The sequence below is a fragment of the Fringilla coelebs genome (genome assembly GCF_963513975.1).
Source record: "Fringilla coelebs genome assembly, chromosome: 10".
Lineage (NCBI taxonomy): Eukaryota > Metazoa > Chordata > Aves > Passeriformes > Fringillidae > Fringilla > Fringilla coelebs.
Window position 1 is genome coordinate 22,089,144 of NC_140036.1, and position 14,401 is coordinate 22,103,544.

Genomic DNA, 14,401 nt, shown 5'->3' on the forward strand with positions numbered 1-14,401 from the left:
AACTGCCCCCCATCTACCAAAGTTTAAGTCATGTGACGAAAAGGAGGTAGATCTTTTAACACAAATTTATCTGAGGAGTCCTTGGGAATATCCATGGAGGTGTCACAGTCATTTTAGAGTGAAACTCTCCTCCAGAGTCCCTGTGGCATCAGGTGTGCCTGTCACTGATGCTGTGACACACCCAGGCTTCAGGTGACGGTCCCCGAGAGGAACAGCACTCCAGGGAGCAAGGGCTGCCACCTGGGCACAAAATTTCTTTGCCAGCCCTAAAAATTCAATAGAATGCCTGTTGGATGCAAGAGGCACCTTGAGCAAGCAGCACCTCATTAAGTAGTTTTAAATAACTTCAGTGCTCCAAAAGGTAAATTGTTGGTACAGCTGTTAATTGTTTGCTGAGATTATAATAATAAATATTTACATATATTAGGGGTATTGCCATTATTGATGGAATTTAGTTTCAAAACTGAGATAAATGCATTTAGTCAAATTATTAATTTGCATCTCTCTTAATAGCCTGTAAGGATATCTTAAAATTTTAAGTGTGTATTTTTGCTTTTCTTCAGAGTAGAAGACTATTTCTTGATTCTGTTGACTTTGGAATATATGAATGGAGAATAATACTTTGATTTTTAAGGGAGAATTTTCCAGATTTCAGGAAGACCTGTTTGTGCCAATACCCCTCTTTTCAGTCCTTTGCCACTCTAGCTAACCTGCTCAAAGCCTTATCTTTAATAAAGACATGTGAACAAGAAGCAGGACCTCAATGCAACCTGGTAGAAGATCAAAAGTTCATAAAACATGATTTCTTTTTAATTCTACAATAGCCTATAGGATGCATGCATTTGAGATATTTCTTTTTCTGGAAAAATGCATATGGTCTATCCTGCTTTAGACATGAGAGAGGAATAAATTCATAACATCCAGCTTGTGTGAACCTATGGATGCAGCACTCGAGTCACAATTTGGGTCAGTTTAATTTTGGTTTCTGTGATCAGCGTGGTGGGAGCTGGGGGAAATTACTGTGTAAAGCCTCAACAGTGAAGGTAAGGGGCCTGATTCTGTACCCTGGAGTGTGGAACAGAAATCTTATGCCTGCAATTAAGTTACAAATAGAAGAAAATTGCAGAAAAATCAGAGCAAAAATGAATGATAAATAATTCTGTATTAAATAAAAATATGTCTGTGTTAAATAGGCAAATAATATATTTTTAAAGGGACAAAAACTACTTAAGAGAAAACCAAGCATTTTCAAGAAACTGAAATAATCTTTTCTCATCCTTTTTGTCTCACTTCTTTCTCTTCCATCTTTTTTCCTATTTTTCGCTCGATTTTTGATTTTTCTCTCTCTTCTTTCTTGCCTTTCCTTGTGAATGAAGATTTCCAGCAGGAACAGTAACTGATACACAGAAACAAACCTCCTTCCTGAATTACCACACTGCGAATTTCCTGTGTTTGGGCCCGATCCTGCACCGTTTACCCCACGAATTGTCCCGGGCATGTCAGTGTGGGATGAGAACAGGGGAAGAACGGGTGGATGGGGCAGGATCAGGCCCGGGAACAATAGCAGCATTGTTGGTGAGATATGGAGCAGGCTGCTGAAGAGGTAAACAGTTAGGAGATGACAACAAGCGGTGGAGTTTCTCAAGGGCAGGGATTTGGAGGAGCAGGAAGGTTAGCGCGGGCCCCGGTGCGAGTGGAAGTTAGAGGACGTGATTGCAGTTCATGGGAACCAAGAGTGCAGGATGGGATACATTCAATTCAGTTTCCTCTGCAGGCTTAAAATAGAGCCATTGTAAATTATGTCAGACTGTCTCGAGTCATGAAAATGATTGTTAAAAAGGCCTCGGAATACACAATGCGTATTGTTGTGCGGCTTTGATGTGTGAAAGATGAGAGTTTATGATATGACAGAAGTTAAATAAAAAAATAAAGTGGCCACTTGCTTTTTCCTGGCTGGGGAAAAAAGAAAAGAAAAGAAAAAAAAAATTTTAAAAAGGATTTATTGCAGAGGGATAGCAGTGCTTGCTGATAGTGGTGCTGCCTTGTTTTCAAACAAGTCTGGAGATGATACCCTTAGAAGCAAGGTAGTGCAGAGGTACAGACAAATGTTGGCATAATGAAAAGTACAAGGCACAGCACAGCCTTGGGGCTTGCCTGATGCTCCTACTCATCCAAAAGATGACAAGAAGGGACATAAAAAGTCCCTGGAGAACTTAGCACTGCCCTCTTCCAAACCCCACTTCTACTTACGGATTCTTAACTTAGTTGCTGCCCCAATTTGCTCCATAAGGTTTGTAGCAGCCAGGAAACCTGGGGGCTGCAAAATCCTGTTTGCCTCAATGATGTGATTGACTCTGCAGTGTCTCACTCTGCACCATGGGACCCCTTCCAGCCTCCTGCCACCGTGCAAGGCTGCTGGAAGCTGAGTTCCAATGTGCAGAGTGTCACAGGCTAGATCAGGCCCTGACCTCAAGGCAGATCTGCTCCCCTGTGTGTTCCCAGGCTCTCTCCCAAATGCTGCATTTGTGAGACTGAAATCATTCTCATCCCAGAGGTGTTTGAAAGGAAAGTCATCAGGCTCTTACTGAGCATCAGACATGCAAATAAAGAGAGTTTCATTCTTAAAGGAAATTGTTGTTGAAATACATCTATCTTGTCATGTGCAAGAGGCAAATAAGCAATATTAAGACTAGGAAAATTAAGATGTGGAATTTAGAGTTACAGGCACCTGTGAGCACTGTATGCATTGCATGAATAGAAATGCATTGGACATATGAAAGTACTGAGGTTTTCCAGGTTCCAGCCTGGACTTCCGTGAGATTAAATTTTTCATTGTAAGTAGAAAAAAAAATTTTGTTTCATTTATTCTTGGAAATAGGAAATACCTGGTTGTCTGCTCCTTCACCTCTTTCCTATTCTTGAAGAGTAAAAGCTCTGTGAGGCAGCTTCATCTCTGTCTGGTCCTGCAAATATTTATTTTAATGATTCATTTCCACATGGGAATAGTGACATAAATGGATGCCATTTGAAGACACCTGTGCTCTCACACAGGAGCACCGTGGGTTCATGCGGGGTCACAGCACGGGGTCATGGCCCGTGGGGGGCTCTGGGGGCTGATGCAACGTGGAATAATGGGACTGAATGTGCAGCACTGTGTAGTGCAAAGAGCAAATGGGGAGAGTGTGTCTTTTAGTGATTCCAGACCTTTTCTGCTTGGTTGGAGTGGGTTTTGGTGCTCTCTTCTGACATTTGTCTGCTCGGATGCCTCTGGACAGTACAGTTGCTTTTATGCGTTTGTGCACCTAGACCTCTCCCTGTGGCTTCCTCATTGACATTTGATGGGTAAAAAATGGTATTATTTGCACAACTTTGAGGGTGGGGGCAATTACCACAAAGCCTGAGATGTGTTGTTGTTGTTGTTTACATACAGGTGAGGTCTGCCATAAATCCTATACTCAGTTTTCAAACCTTTGTCGTCATAAGCGCATGCATGCTGATTGCAGAACCCAAATCAAGTGCAAAGACTGTGGACAAATGTTCAGCACTACGTCTTCCTTAAATAAACACAGGAGATTTTGTGAGGGCAAGAACCATTTTGCAGCAGGAGGATTTTTTGGCCAAGGCATTTCTCTTCCTGGAACCCCAGCTATGGATAAAACGTCCATGGTTAATATGAATCATGCAAATCCGGGCCTTGCTGACTATTTTGGAGCCAATAGGCATCCTGCTGGTCTTACCTTTCCAACAGCTCCTGGATTTTCTTTTAGCTTCCCCGGTCTGTTTCCTTCAGGCTTGTACCACAGGCCACCTTTGCTACCTACTAGTTCTCCTGTTAAAGGACTTCCGAGCGCAGATCAGACAAACAAAAGCCAAAGTCCCCTCATGACCAATCCTCAGATACTGCCAGCCACCCAGGATATTTTGAAGGCACTAAATAAACAACCATCAGTAGGGGAGAATAAGCCAGTGGAGCTTCAACCAGAAGGGTCCTCTGAAGAGAGGCCACATGAGAAACTCAGTGACCAGTCAGAGAGTAGTGACCTTGACCTTGACGATGTCAGTACCCCCAGTGGCAGTGACCTGGAAACCACCTCGGGCTCTGATCTGGAAAGTGACATTGAAAGTGAGAAAGAGAAATTTAAAGAAAATGGTAAAATGTTCAAAGACAAAGTAAGCTCTCTGCAGAGCCTGGCGTCAATAAATAATAAGAAAGACCACAGCAATCATTCCATTTTCTCACCATCCTTAGAGGAGCAGACTGCGGTGTCAGGAGCGGTGAATGATTCTATAAAGGCTATTGCTTCTATTGCTGAAAAGTACTTTGGTTCAACAGGACTTGTGGGGCTGCAAGACAAAAAAGTCGGAGCCTTACCTTACCCTTCCATGTTTCCCCTCCCGTTTTTTCCAGCATTCTCTCAATCAATGTATCCATTTCCTGATAGAGACTTGAGACCGTTACCCCTGAAAGTGGAGCCCCAATCACCCAGTGAAATTAAGAAGATCCCAAAGGGAAGCTCTGAGTCTCCCTTTGACCTCACCATAAAACGTAAGGAGGAGAAGCCACTCACTCCCATCCCCTCAAAGCCAGCAGCCCCCTCTGCATCCAGCCAGGACCAGCCTCTGGATCTCAGCATGGGCAGCCGAAGCCGAGCCAGCAGCACAAGGCAGGCTGAGCCTCGGAAAAACCACGTCTTTGGAGAGAAGAAAGGAGGAGACCTCGAGCAGAGGAAAGCTTCAGAGTCCTCTCTGCAGCATGCCAGGCCCACCCCGTTCTTTATGGATCCCATATACAGGTAAAGGATTCTCTGCTGCCTTTCAGCATCCTTCGGTGCAGGCAGCCAGCTCTGCCAGAGCTGCCACCCTGTCCTCCTCCCAGTGTCCCTGGAGGTGCCATTGCCCTGCCAGGGCAGGGGGGGCACAGGCCACATGCTGACCTGTACATCCCTCCTCCCATCCCAGCTGCTCCAAGTGAGCCACAGGACTGGCAATGCTGCAATCAGCAAGCCCTCGTTGCCATGAGTCATTTATCTAACCTGCATAGCTTTTCATGCAGAGGTTGGATATATTCTCTGAGTTGGCATCAGTATTGAATGTTTGTTTATTTGATCTGTATTTGATATCACTGGTTTGCCTGAAGTTCGTTTTCTTCCAAAACTCTGCCTCCTCTGGCTTCCCCTGGAGATGACGGTACCCCTTGTACTCTACTTTGCCAGCTCCTCTTGAATTCAAGAGGAGTTTCTCACAAGTACAACAAAGAAACAGATTGGCCCTAAGATGTGTTAAAAGTAAGGAAATTGAGAATGATTTCTGCCCTTTTTTGCAATTATTTGAGTACTGGGTTGGTTTCTTCAGGCATTTTGTTCACAGAACTGAAGGCACGGCATCCTTGTGTGTACAAAGCATCACCAGTGGGCTCCTTGGTCATAGAACCATCACAGAAAAGCTTGGGTTGGAAGGGGCCTTAAAGCTCATCTCATCCCATCCCCCTGCCATGGGCAGGGACACCTTCCACTCCACCTGGCTGTGCATATCCCCATCCATGGTCTACCTTGTGAAATCAGTGGGAGCTTTGTTGGCTTTGAAAGGTGCACTCTGAGAGTGAGCTGTGATTTTAAAAACCAGTGGTAAAATACAGACCTTCTGGTGTTTCCTAGCAGAACTGAGATGGATCTCACTGGGATGTGAATTTCACCTGCATCCTGTGTGTGTCAGCCCCCCTTTGCCCTTTCTGCACTTATATCTCTAACAAGTCAAAGTCATGCATCTAAATTAGTTTAGAGAAATATTAGCCATTAAATTATTAGTCTGTAATATAAATGACTGATTTTACAGCCTCTTGTTATAAAAAAAAGGATACTGCCATGTAAATTATGCTAATTTATTACTTTAGCTGAAAAAGAAATGCTGTGGGCAAAGTTTTTGGAGAGTGCTGGTGCATAAGACAAGAAGCCTGCATTGTGAAGAAACAGGATATGATGCTATTTAGTGAGATGGTTTTATTCATGCCAGATTGATATCTGTGTTGGACCATAAGTTTTCTTTGCGTCATATTCACTTAAAATGCCTGGAGCAGCAGAAATAATGATCCGTGGTTTATGGTCCTGCATTACCAACTAATTAAATCGCATTGCAAACTCCCCTGCCCAGGGCAGAGGGGCTGGAACCAGATGATCTTTAGGGTCCCTTCCAACCCAAGCCATTCTGTGAGCCTACATTTCCATGATTTTAATGAAATCTGTGCAAATTCTGGCAGTCATTACTGAGCCTTCCTTTGCCATGAGTTACCTCTACACACGGACAACACGATTCATCCATGAAACCATGCACATCAGTAACAGAAAAAGCAAAATCCTCAAATTTCCACACTGTTTCTGAATTGTCCACACTGGGTTTTGCTGCCACGAGTGAATTCCAGGATTTGTTGCTGGCACCCCAGATTGAAGCCCACCTTTCTTGCTCTGCTTGACCTTGGCTGTGCACAGGGGAGGTTTCCAGGGTGGTGGCTGTGATGTTTGGACAGATGGCAAGGGATCCATTGCTCAAGGGACCCCTAAATTCCTCTCCTCTTAGTGCTGAGCGTGCTCAGTTGCCTAATTTCTGTATAAAAGTGCTTGATAGTTAGTCATTGGTTCCCATTATAATGGTTATCAACCTCTTGAAATGGGATTATTCCCTAATTAAATGGTATAATCTACTTTAAAGGTGATTCCCAGCCCCACCCTGGCAGTAATGAGCTGTGTGTGGGAATCAAGACTTGAGCTCCTCCCTTATCTTTTACTGTTATCTCCTAGAAACAAATTGCTTGATGTGTAATTGCCTGTTTTAAACCTGAGTAGCTGTATGATTATTAATATCTGAGACTGATTCATCACAAGCAAATCTAATTTTAACATTTACAGAGTAGAAAAAAGAAAGCTAACTGATCCACTGGAAGCTTTAAAAGAGAAATACTTGAGACCTTCCCCAGGATTCTTGTTTCATCCACAAGTAAGTATTTTGGGAATTTTGATGTTGTAAACAAGCCTGTTGATGCTTCAAAGCAGGTGCAGAGAAATGAATGCAGTCTTAGTCATTTTTGGATTTCCTAAAACACACAGTTTTTGCTGGACCATTGTGGTGGAAAAGCGTAAGCATTGTTCTGAGCTTCTTGATGTTTTGCAGATGAAACAACATGTTTTGATTATAGAGGAAGCCAGATTCGAACTGAGTGTGTCTTTTAGAACCATTTTCCTCCAAAACCACAACGTAGCTACCAACATTTGCAGCCACTTGTGTCTCCAGCACTCTCCTGTGCTCTGAGAAAGGAGAGTCAGTATTGAGGTGGTGCAGATTCACAGTAAGGCCAGGAAAGCTGAACATCCCACTTTAAAAGGGATTTTATTTTGTTTAAGGACTCTCATAAAGGAGAGAAATGTTTCCACCTGTTGTTTCCAAGCCTCATAGTGCAAATGCTCCGTGGTTTCTTTGGTAGCTGGTGTGGGCTGCAGCGTGTGCAGTGTGTGTAGGATCCCTGCTCCTCCAGCCCTGAAGAGAGACTTTATGAGGGCTGCTCACTTGTTCACAGACCACAGTCCTGGATGAAAAACATTTAGGATGGTGTCCCAAAACAGTTTAACTGCTGTGATGTGTATGTGGCACAGGAAGAGGATCTGTGTGCAAACTGTACGTTGCTTTTCTTCACCAGCACTGCACCCTCGTTTTGTCTTCCTCCTCCTTGCTCAAGGAGATTTTGCTGAAAATCTCAGTTAAATCTTACACCTGAAGTAAAATCCTCTATGGTATTTACAGATTTGAACTCCTTGCTGGCTGTGGGCTGTTTCATCTTAGTAATGACATCCTGTACACATCCTGTATTTTAGGTACACGACTGTGACCTGCTGTCTCTGGTTCAGGTTCCTCTGAATTCCTGGGCAAAACAGCCCAATTACCACTTGTTTTTTTTTTCCCAATGAAGTCCTAAGTTATTATGGCCTACCCTGCATGGAATATGTTCTGAAAAATGGCACTTCTGCAGAACTGGGAAGAGCAGCTGATAGCATATATGGTTGCAGATGCCCTTTCCAATTCCAATGTCTGAACAAGGTGTTGGATTGTGTATGAAAGTATTTAGTAGTATTTACATGCCATGAGTATTTATGGCATTATGTAAGTACTTATAGGCATTAAATAAGAATTTAAGATGTATTAAAATCACTGAGAATTTATGTGCAAGGTTTAATAGCAGCTTAACACCTCCTGCTGAGTTACCTTAAATAAAGTAAATCTGCCCAATTGGCAAAACAAGTGAAAATTCCCATTTAGTAGCAGATAGTGCTAATGCACAAGTACACAAAGGACCTCAGTCTGCTTTTTGTCCCTGCTGTGGAAGAGACTGGTTCCTCCCCATCAAATCAATGATTCTGTTAGAGCAGCTAAGCAGCTGTAAATTAGGAGAAAATTATTTAAATGAGGGCATTTTAGATACTACATTGATTAAAAAAGCAAGATTTTTTTGCTTAGTGCTCTCTGACTGCTCAGAAAATGTAACTCAGAGTAGTACAGTGATTTGGGGGCTCTGAAGGTGTTCTGCAGGTTGGATAGATGCCAGTGGTAGGTAAGGTGGTCAGTGGGTGGGAAAGGGGCTGCTGGGGTAAAATTCACTGTTTGGAGTTCGGCTGTGGTGGGCAGAAAGGAGTTGCCATTGAGTTGGAAAGGAGTTGTATATTCTTTTATGGAGTTGTATATTCTTTTATGTATTCTTTCATGTAGTTGGATAATCTTTTGTGTGACTGAGTTACCTGGGGAACTGGGAGTCAGGTGAGGATGTGTGGGTGAAATGGAGACATGGGGCATTTCCCTGTTAATGGGAATGATGTCAGGCTTCCACCCTCCCTGTTTTGTCCCAGGGAGTTGTTGAGTCTCTTGTTGGTGCCCGAGGAAGGTGCCAGTGCTGTCACCAAGGCTGTCAGTGTGAGGAGGAGGTGTCAGGTGCCACCTCCCCATGGCAGGGCCAGCCCAGGTGGGGCAGAGCCAGCCCCCAGGGGCAGGAGGGAGGGCTGGCTCTGCAGAACCCCCTCCTCTACATTTCTCACAGTGCAACAGGACAAAAAGCCCATGGCAAAGCCTGGCTTTGGTTTTATCACTTAGTGAGAGGGGTGATGCCTGTGACATGGTGTGAGCTGGATCAATGCCGAGGTCAGGAGTGGAACGGGCACTAAGGTTGTAAAAGAAAACCAAACCACCAGCACATGTCCTGTCAAAAAGGTGAATGTCAAAATGCTTTCTTAAAAACTTTAATAGAAGAGAAGGAGCCTTCTGTTTGCAGAGGCAGAATCTGGCTTGGTATTTATGGAGGGCAGGGGAGCGGCTTCCAGAAAAGCTGTTTTTCCTTTATAGTCCTGTTCACCCCTGTACAAGTACAGGTGGGGAGTGCTCCACGAGTTTTCATTTTCTGCTGGCAGGATTTAAAATATTTACAAACTTATTGTTCATGTCCTAAAAGCTTGCGGTGTTGTTGTGGAATTTATTCCGGAAAATTGCCATCTCAGGGACCAAGAATTTATTGTTTCTTAACTGGGTAATATGACAGCAAACAGATGGAACTTTCAAATAGGTTTCTGAAATAGAACTTACAGACATAAACCCTGAAGTCTGCATCCTCTCCCTGGCTGGGCAAAATTCCTCCCTGTGCCCAAAAGCTATGAAAATTAGATACTCTAATGGTATTCCACAATAATTTGCCATTACAAGGATTGTAATTTTTAGGAAGAGAACACCCCTGTCCAATAAATCATTCATAAAAACTTTTTAACTAGTATCTTTAAATAAAATCTTAATAAGTACATTGATTGCAATAAGGATTCCAATGCAGGAATAATGTGTTGTTTTTGTTTCAATTTTGCTCCCAGTTCCAATTGCCTGATCAAAGAATTTGGGTAAGTTCATTGCTTATATTTTTAATTTAATCACTGTGAAATAAATTGCATAAGAAAAATATAATATGAAAGATAACTTACCTTTCATTTATGGAGCATGCCACTCTTTCCTACAGGGTCTTATAGCTGAGCAGATAAATATGCTCTTATGAAAAATTGGCTTTATTTTTACATACCTGATCCTGCTGGTTTTGTTTGGTGAAGGCAATGGGAGCTTTACTTAGTGAGGGTTGCAGAATGCAGTCTTTTGTTTATATGTGACTGAAATTGTTCCGAGCCATTTTCCTTCAGATATTGCAGTGAAAATTTCAGGCTGAAATCTTGTTAGATAGCAATAGTTAATAAATATTTAATCTGCATTAAAATACAGAGTCTCAGAGGATTTTATGTTTTTCTCTCACTTGACTTAGGTGGGAGTTAGTCACTTTAATAGCTTTGAAATTTTGAGCCTAATTGCTCATTGCAGTGCTTTAAGCAGAAATAAAACACCCATTTATTTGCTGTGTTTAGGTCAAATTTGTCCTCTGTGTATACTTACATCATCCTCCTTACACGAACAGGAATTGTGCTTTAAATGCACTATGGGATAAATTTGGGCTTTCTCTTCTATTTTTATTAAACCTTATTTTTAATACATCCAAATTGTTCATGAGAAGGAAAAAATAATAAAAAAAAAAACCACAGAAACTGCTTTTGCAGATGCAACTTCAAAAATGCCGTGTTCTGATCTCGCACTGCTGGCTCCTCAGCTGCTGCGCCGAACCCATAAATGCTCGTCCCAGATTTTCCCAGCCTTTGGGCTTTGGAGGGGAGAGCTGGAGCCAGGAGGCAGGGCTGGGGTCCTGACTCACTGCTGCTCCTGGCTCTGGCTGCCACCGGCACTCGTTTCACCAGGCACAGCCAGAACTCTGCAGAGACCTTCCCGCGCTCCCCTGCTCGCGTGTCCCTGCTGCAGGAGGAGCTGCCCCGGGCTCTGAGCCTCCCTCTGCTCCGTGCCCTCCTTGGCACACCTCTAGAGCAGGGTTTACCTTTGCTCTGTGTGAGTTTAGTCCCGCTTTCTTCTGGGAAGAGCTGCCTTATGCAGCTGCAGAGATGCTCTGAAAGGAGCTGAGCCGGCTCCAAAGGACTCCTGAGAGCACCCAGAGGTGCTGCAGGAGCTCAGCAAGCAGGAGGTGGGATTAGATGCCAGACTTGGAGAGCACAGGAGGTGGTTCCCAAATATTTTCTTTGGGAAATTCATTGTAGGACATAAAGGGGCCGTAGGAGGATTTGTGATTTGGCCCAGGCACCCTTAATCCTCTGCTCTGAGAAAAGTGTCTCTGCTTCAGCAGGTTTGGGAAGTGGAAAAACCCAGTGCAGTCTGTTTCTTCTGTCTGATTTCCTTGACTTTGGCTTAGCCCTCAAATTTCCATCATTCTGCTCCTTTTGTGAGTGTATGTCTCCTGGCTGTGCTCACGCTTTGGGCAGCTCCAGCAGAAATAGGTGTTTAAAACATGAAGTGACTGAGCAGGATGCTGATTCATGGATGAATCTCCATCTTAAGAGATTTGGTTATGTCACACAAGCCTTTCCATCTCAATTCCCAGTTGCATGTGCCACATATATCAAGATTATTTGAGATTGGTTTTTCATTGGTTGGCAGGAGCCCTATGGTGCAAATCAATGGGCATCTGTTTTGAATGGATCAGGATTAATTTGATCTATTTATACCATTTTGGTCCCATCAGGAGAAGGTTGCTCTAAGGAGGTTCTGTAATTTTAGGCAGACAATATTTGCTTTAGGAAGAACTATTGAAAATAATTAAAACAATTTTACAAATAAATGGAAAGGAATTTAGTGAGTGCCTTAACGAGGCTTTTGTTTTACTGGGCTTAGTTTTAGGGCATGATCCATTCTGTTAACTGAGCTTAGTCCCCACCAACTGGATTCGTGCAAATGCAGTTATTCTGGAGGCATACTGCAGATCAGAAGGGAGTTCCTTGCTACTGCTTCATAAAGTTCAGCCACATGTGATAGGTCTCTTGGACGTGAATATAACTCAGCCAAGTTCCAGGGCTGGCTGTCCAAATACACTCAGTTTCAAGACAACACAATTCACAAATTGGAGATTTTAGAGGCAACATTATAACTTCAGCTGGGGGAGGGAGAAATGCTGAGCTTTAGCAGTTGGATTTTGAAGAGTTCCCCAAATAACAGTAGTAAAAATAGAAAGCAAACACTTGAACAGTTTTTTTTCCCATGAGGTCTGGCCATAAAGTCAGTTGTTTTTGTGATAGTAGCAATGAAGCAGTCACGTTTGTCAAACAGGAGGTCATGTAATTCATGGCATTGTCTGCGAGATTATTTCATATCATCAGGTTATTCTTAAAAAGCAGCAACAGCAAACCTTCACTTTATTTATGCCACTTTTTCTAGGGTTGGTTAATAAATTTTAAGACAAATGTTCAAGGCCCCTGCTGATGATATCTTGCCCGTTGAAATGTTTATAAATACTTGTTTTAGCCGATTATGGTAATGTCTGCATTTTTGAGTCGGAGCTGGGGAATTGTGACTGCACATTAGTTTGCGTCAGTCGGAGGTTAATAGCCTCTCAGGGAGGTGGGGGAAAGCTGCTTCCTTTTCCAGACATCTGGACACAGATAGAATCAACAACTCTTACATATGTAAATCAAAAGTTGCTGTTCTATATAAAACACTGTCATTCACTGATGGCAGATTAGGAGCGCACGTGACCTGTCCGTAAGGCAATAGCTGTATGTCAAATATGTAATAGGATCTTCTCCCTCTCCTGCCTCCTCAGAGAGCTGTCTCCATGGGCATGGCAATCCCACTAATCCAATCCTTGGGGTCAAGCCGTGCTTCCCCCACCCCCGTGCCCCATTCAGGGATCACCACAGCCCCTGGGTGCTGGGTTGGGGTGCAGAACCCCCTGAAAGCACAGCTGGTGGCTTTAGCCACACACCTGCCTCCCTGGTGGTCCCAGGGACCATCCCTGGAGAGGGGAGGTGACCATGAGCACCCACCCAACCCCCAGGACAGGCACTCTCACCAACACCTCTCTCCAGGAGTTGGGTGGATTGAGTATCATCTCCGTAGCCAACACAATTCCTGTGGAGGCAGGTCTTGCTTTGCCATCAGTACTAACAGTGTAGAAGGAAGAGCAGCTACTTCGGTTGTGTTTTAGCTAGAAGAGGGAGTTTCATTGTGGAAGAAGAAAAGTCATCTCTTGGGTTAACATTTAGTCATTAAAAAAAGACGGGGGAAAGGGGAAGAACAAAATAATGATTTTTACAATACAATACAACCAGTGGGTCTGCCTTGGGGTGTCACTGGCATATGTCTGTAAATGCCATGGGAAGAAGAGTGAGCAGGCAGAGAGTTTGTGACTGTTCACTGTGAGTACAAATCCAGAACTGACTATGAAGATTCAGCAGAAGATTCAGAGAAAGCTGAATCACCAGGATTAAAACAGCCATAAATGTCAATGTCAGTAAATATCCACTAATACCATGGGGAAAGTGTGACTTTTAACTCCTGTTCATTCAGGAAAAAGGTCTTGAAGTTGGTAGTCTTGTGAAAATATCACCTGAGTGCTTAGCAGAAAGGAGGTGAAAACATCATTATGTTATAGTTTTTTCAGGTCTTGAATACAGCTAATGTTCCTCACAAAAAGGCTGTAGCAGAATTAGAAAAGACACAGAAAAGGGCAGCAATGATGATCACTGGTAGGGAACAGCTTCAATTCAAAAAGAGGCAAGTAGATTTTGATTTTTTCAGCTGGGAAAAAAATGCTGGAGGGAGCTGTGCCCCAGCTCCATGAGCCCGTGAATGGTGAGCAGAACCTGAATGAGGAATGGTTATTCATTAATGATAACAATACCAAAAAAAAAAACCAAACCCACAAAAAATATCAGGCAAAAGGCCCAGCAGGAACAAAAGCCAGTATCTTTTCATATGCACCTAATTAAATTGGTGAACTCTCCTTGACAGAAATTGAAATGGGTTTGAAAAGGTTTAGCCAAGGGAATGGGAGCAGCGGCTGATGTCTGCTCAATGTTGTAACAGAGATGAAGCCTCCAATTAATGCTCCTGCACCTCCCTGTGCTGGTGTGGGGCAGTGGGCAGATCTGTCCCTTGCCCACCCTCCAGCATGTCCCCTGGAGCCACTGCTTGGCACCAAGTACCAGCTTCCAAAAGCTCGTGTGGCAGGTTTAGAATTCCTGCTTGGTTTTGGTGTCTGAATGAGTCCTCAATGCAAACCCCCTGGATTTCTTACTGCTCAGCTGATGTTTTCCAGGTAGACTGGTGAGCAGGGGCTATCTGCCTGCACTGAAGGTGATGGACAGTATGTTGGGGATCAGGGCTGCAGGATTTTATGAGCTGTAAAATGCCCCCACAGCCCGGGACACATCTCACGACAGGGATTTGCATCTTGAAGGCTCTGAGCACCAACACACTGGAGGACTTCTTTAGAAAATGCCCCAGT

At 43.6% G+C, this 14,401-nt stretch overlaps 1 protein-coding gene across 6 annotated transcripts in view; it reads left to right on the top strand.

Moving 5' to 3' along the window:
* Positions 1–14,401, top strand: part of MECOM (MDS1 and EVI1 complex locus) — a 325,153-nt gene that overhangs the window by 296,271 nt on the left and 14,481 nt on the right. For 4 of the 6 annotated variants that reach the window (XM_084212353.1, XM_084212354.1, XM_084212356.1 and 1 more), the window contains exons 7-8: positions 3,431–4,793; positions 6,900–6,987. In XM_084212353.1, coding sequence (XP_084068479.1) covers positions 3,431–4,793; positions 6,900–6,987 — 1,451 coding nt within the window. The remainder of the gene's footprint in view (positions 1–3,430; positions 4,794–6,899; positions 6,988–14,401) is intronic. The other 2 variants (XM_084212357.1, XM_084212358.1) reach the window with 1 other exon arrangement.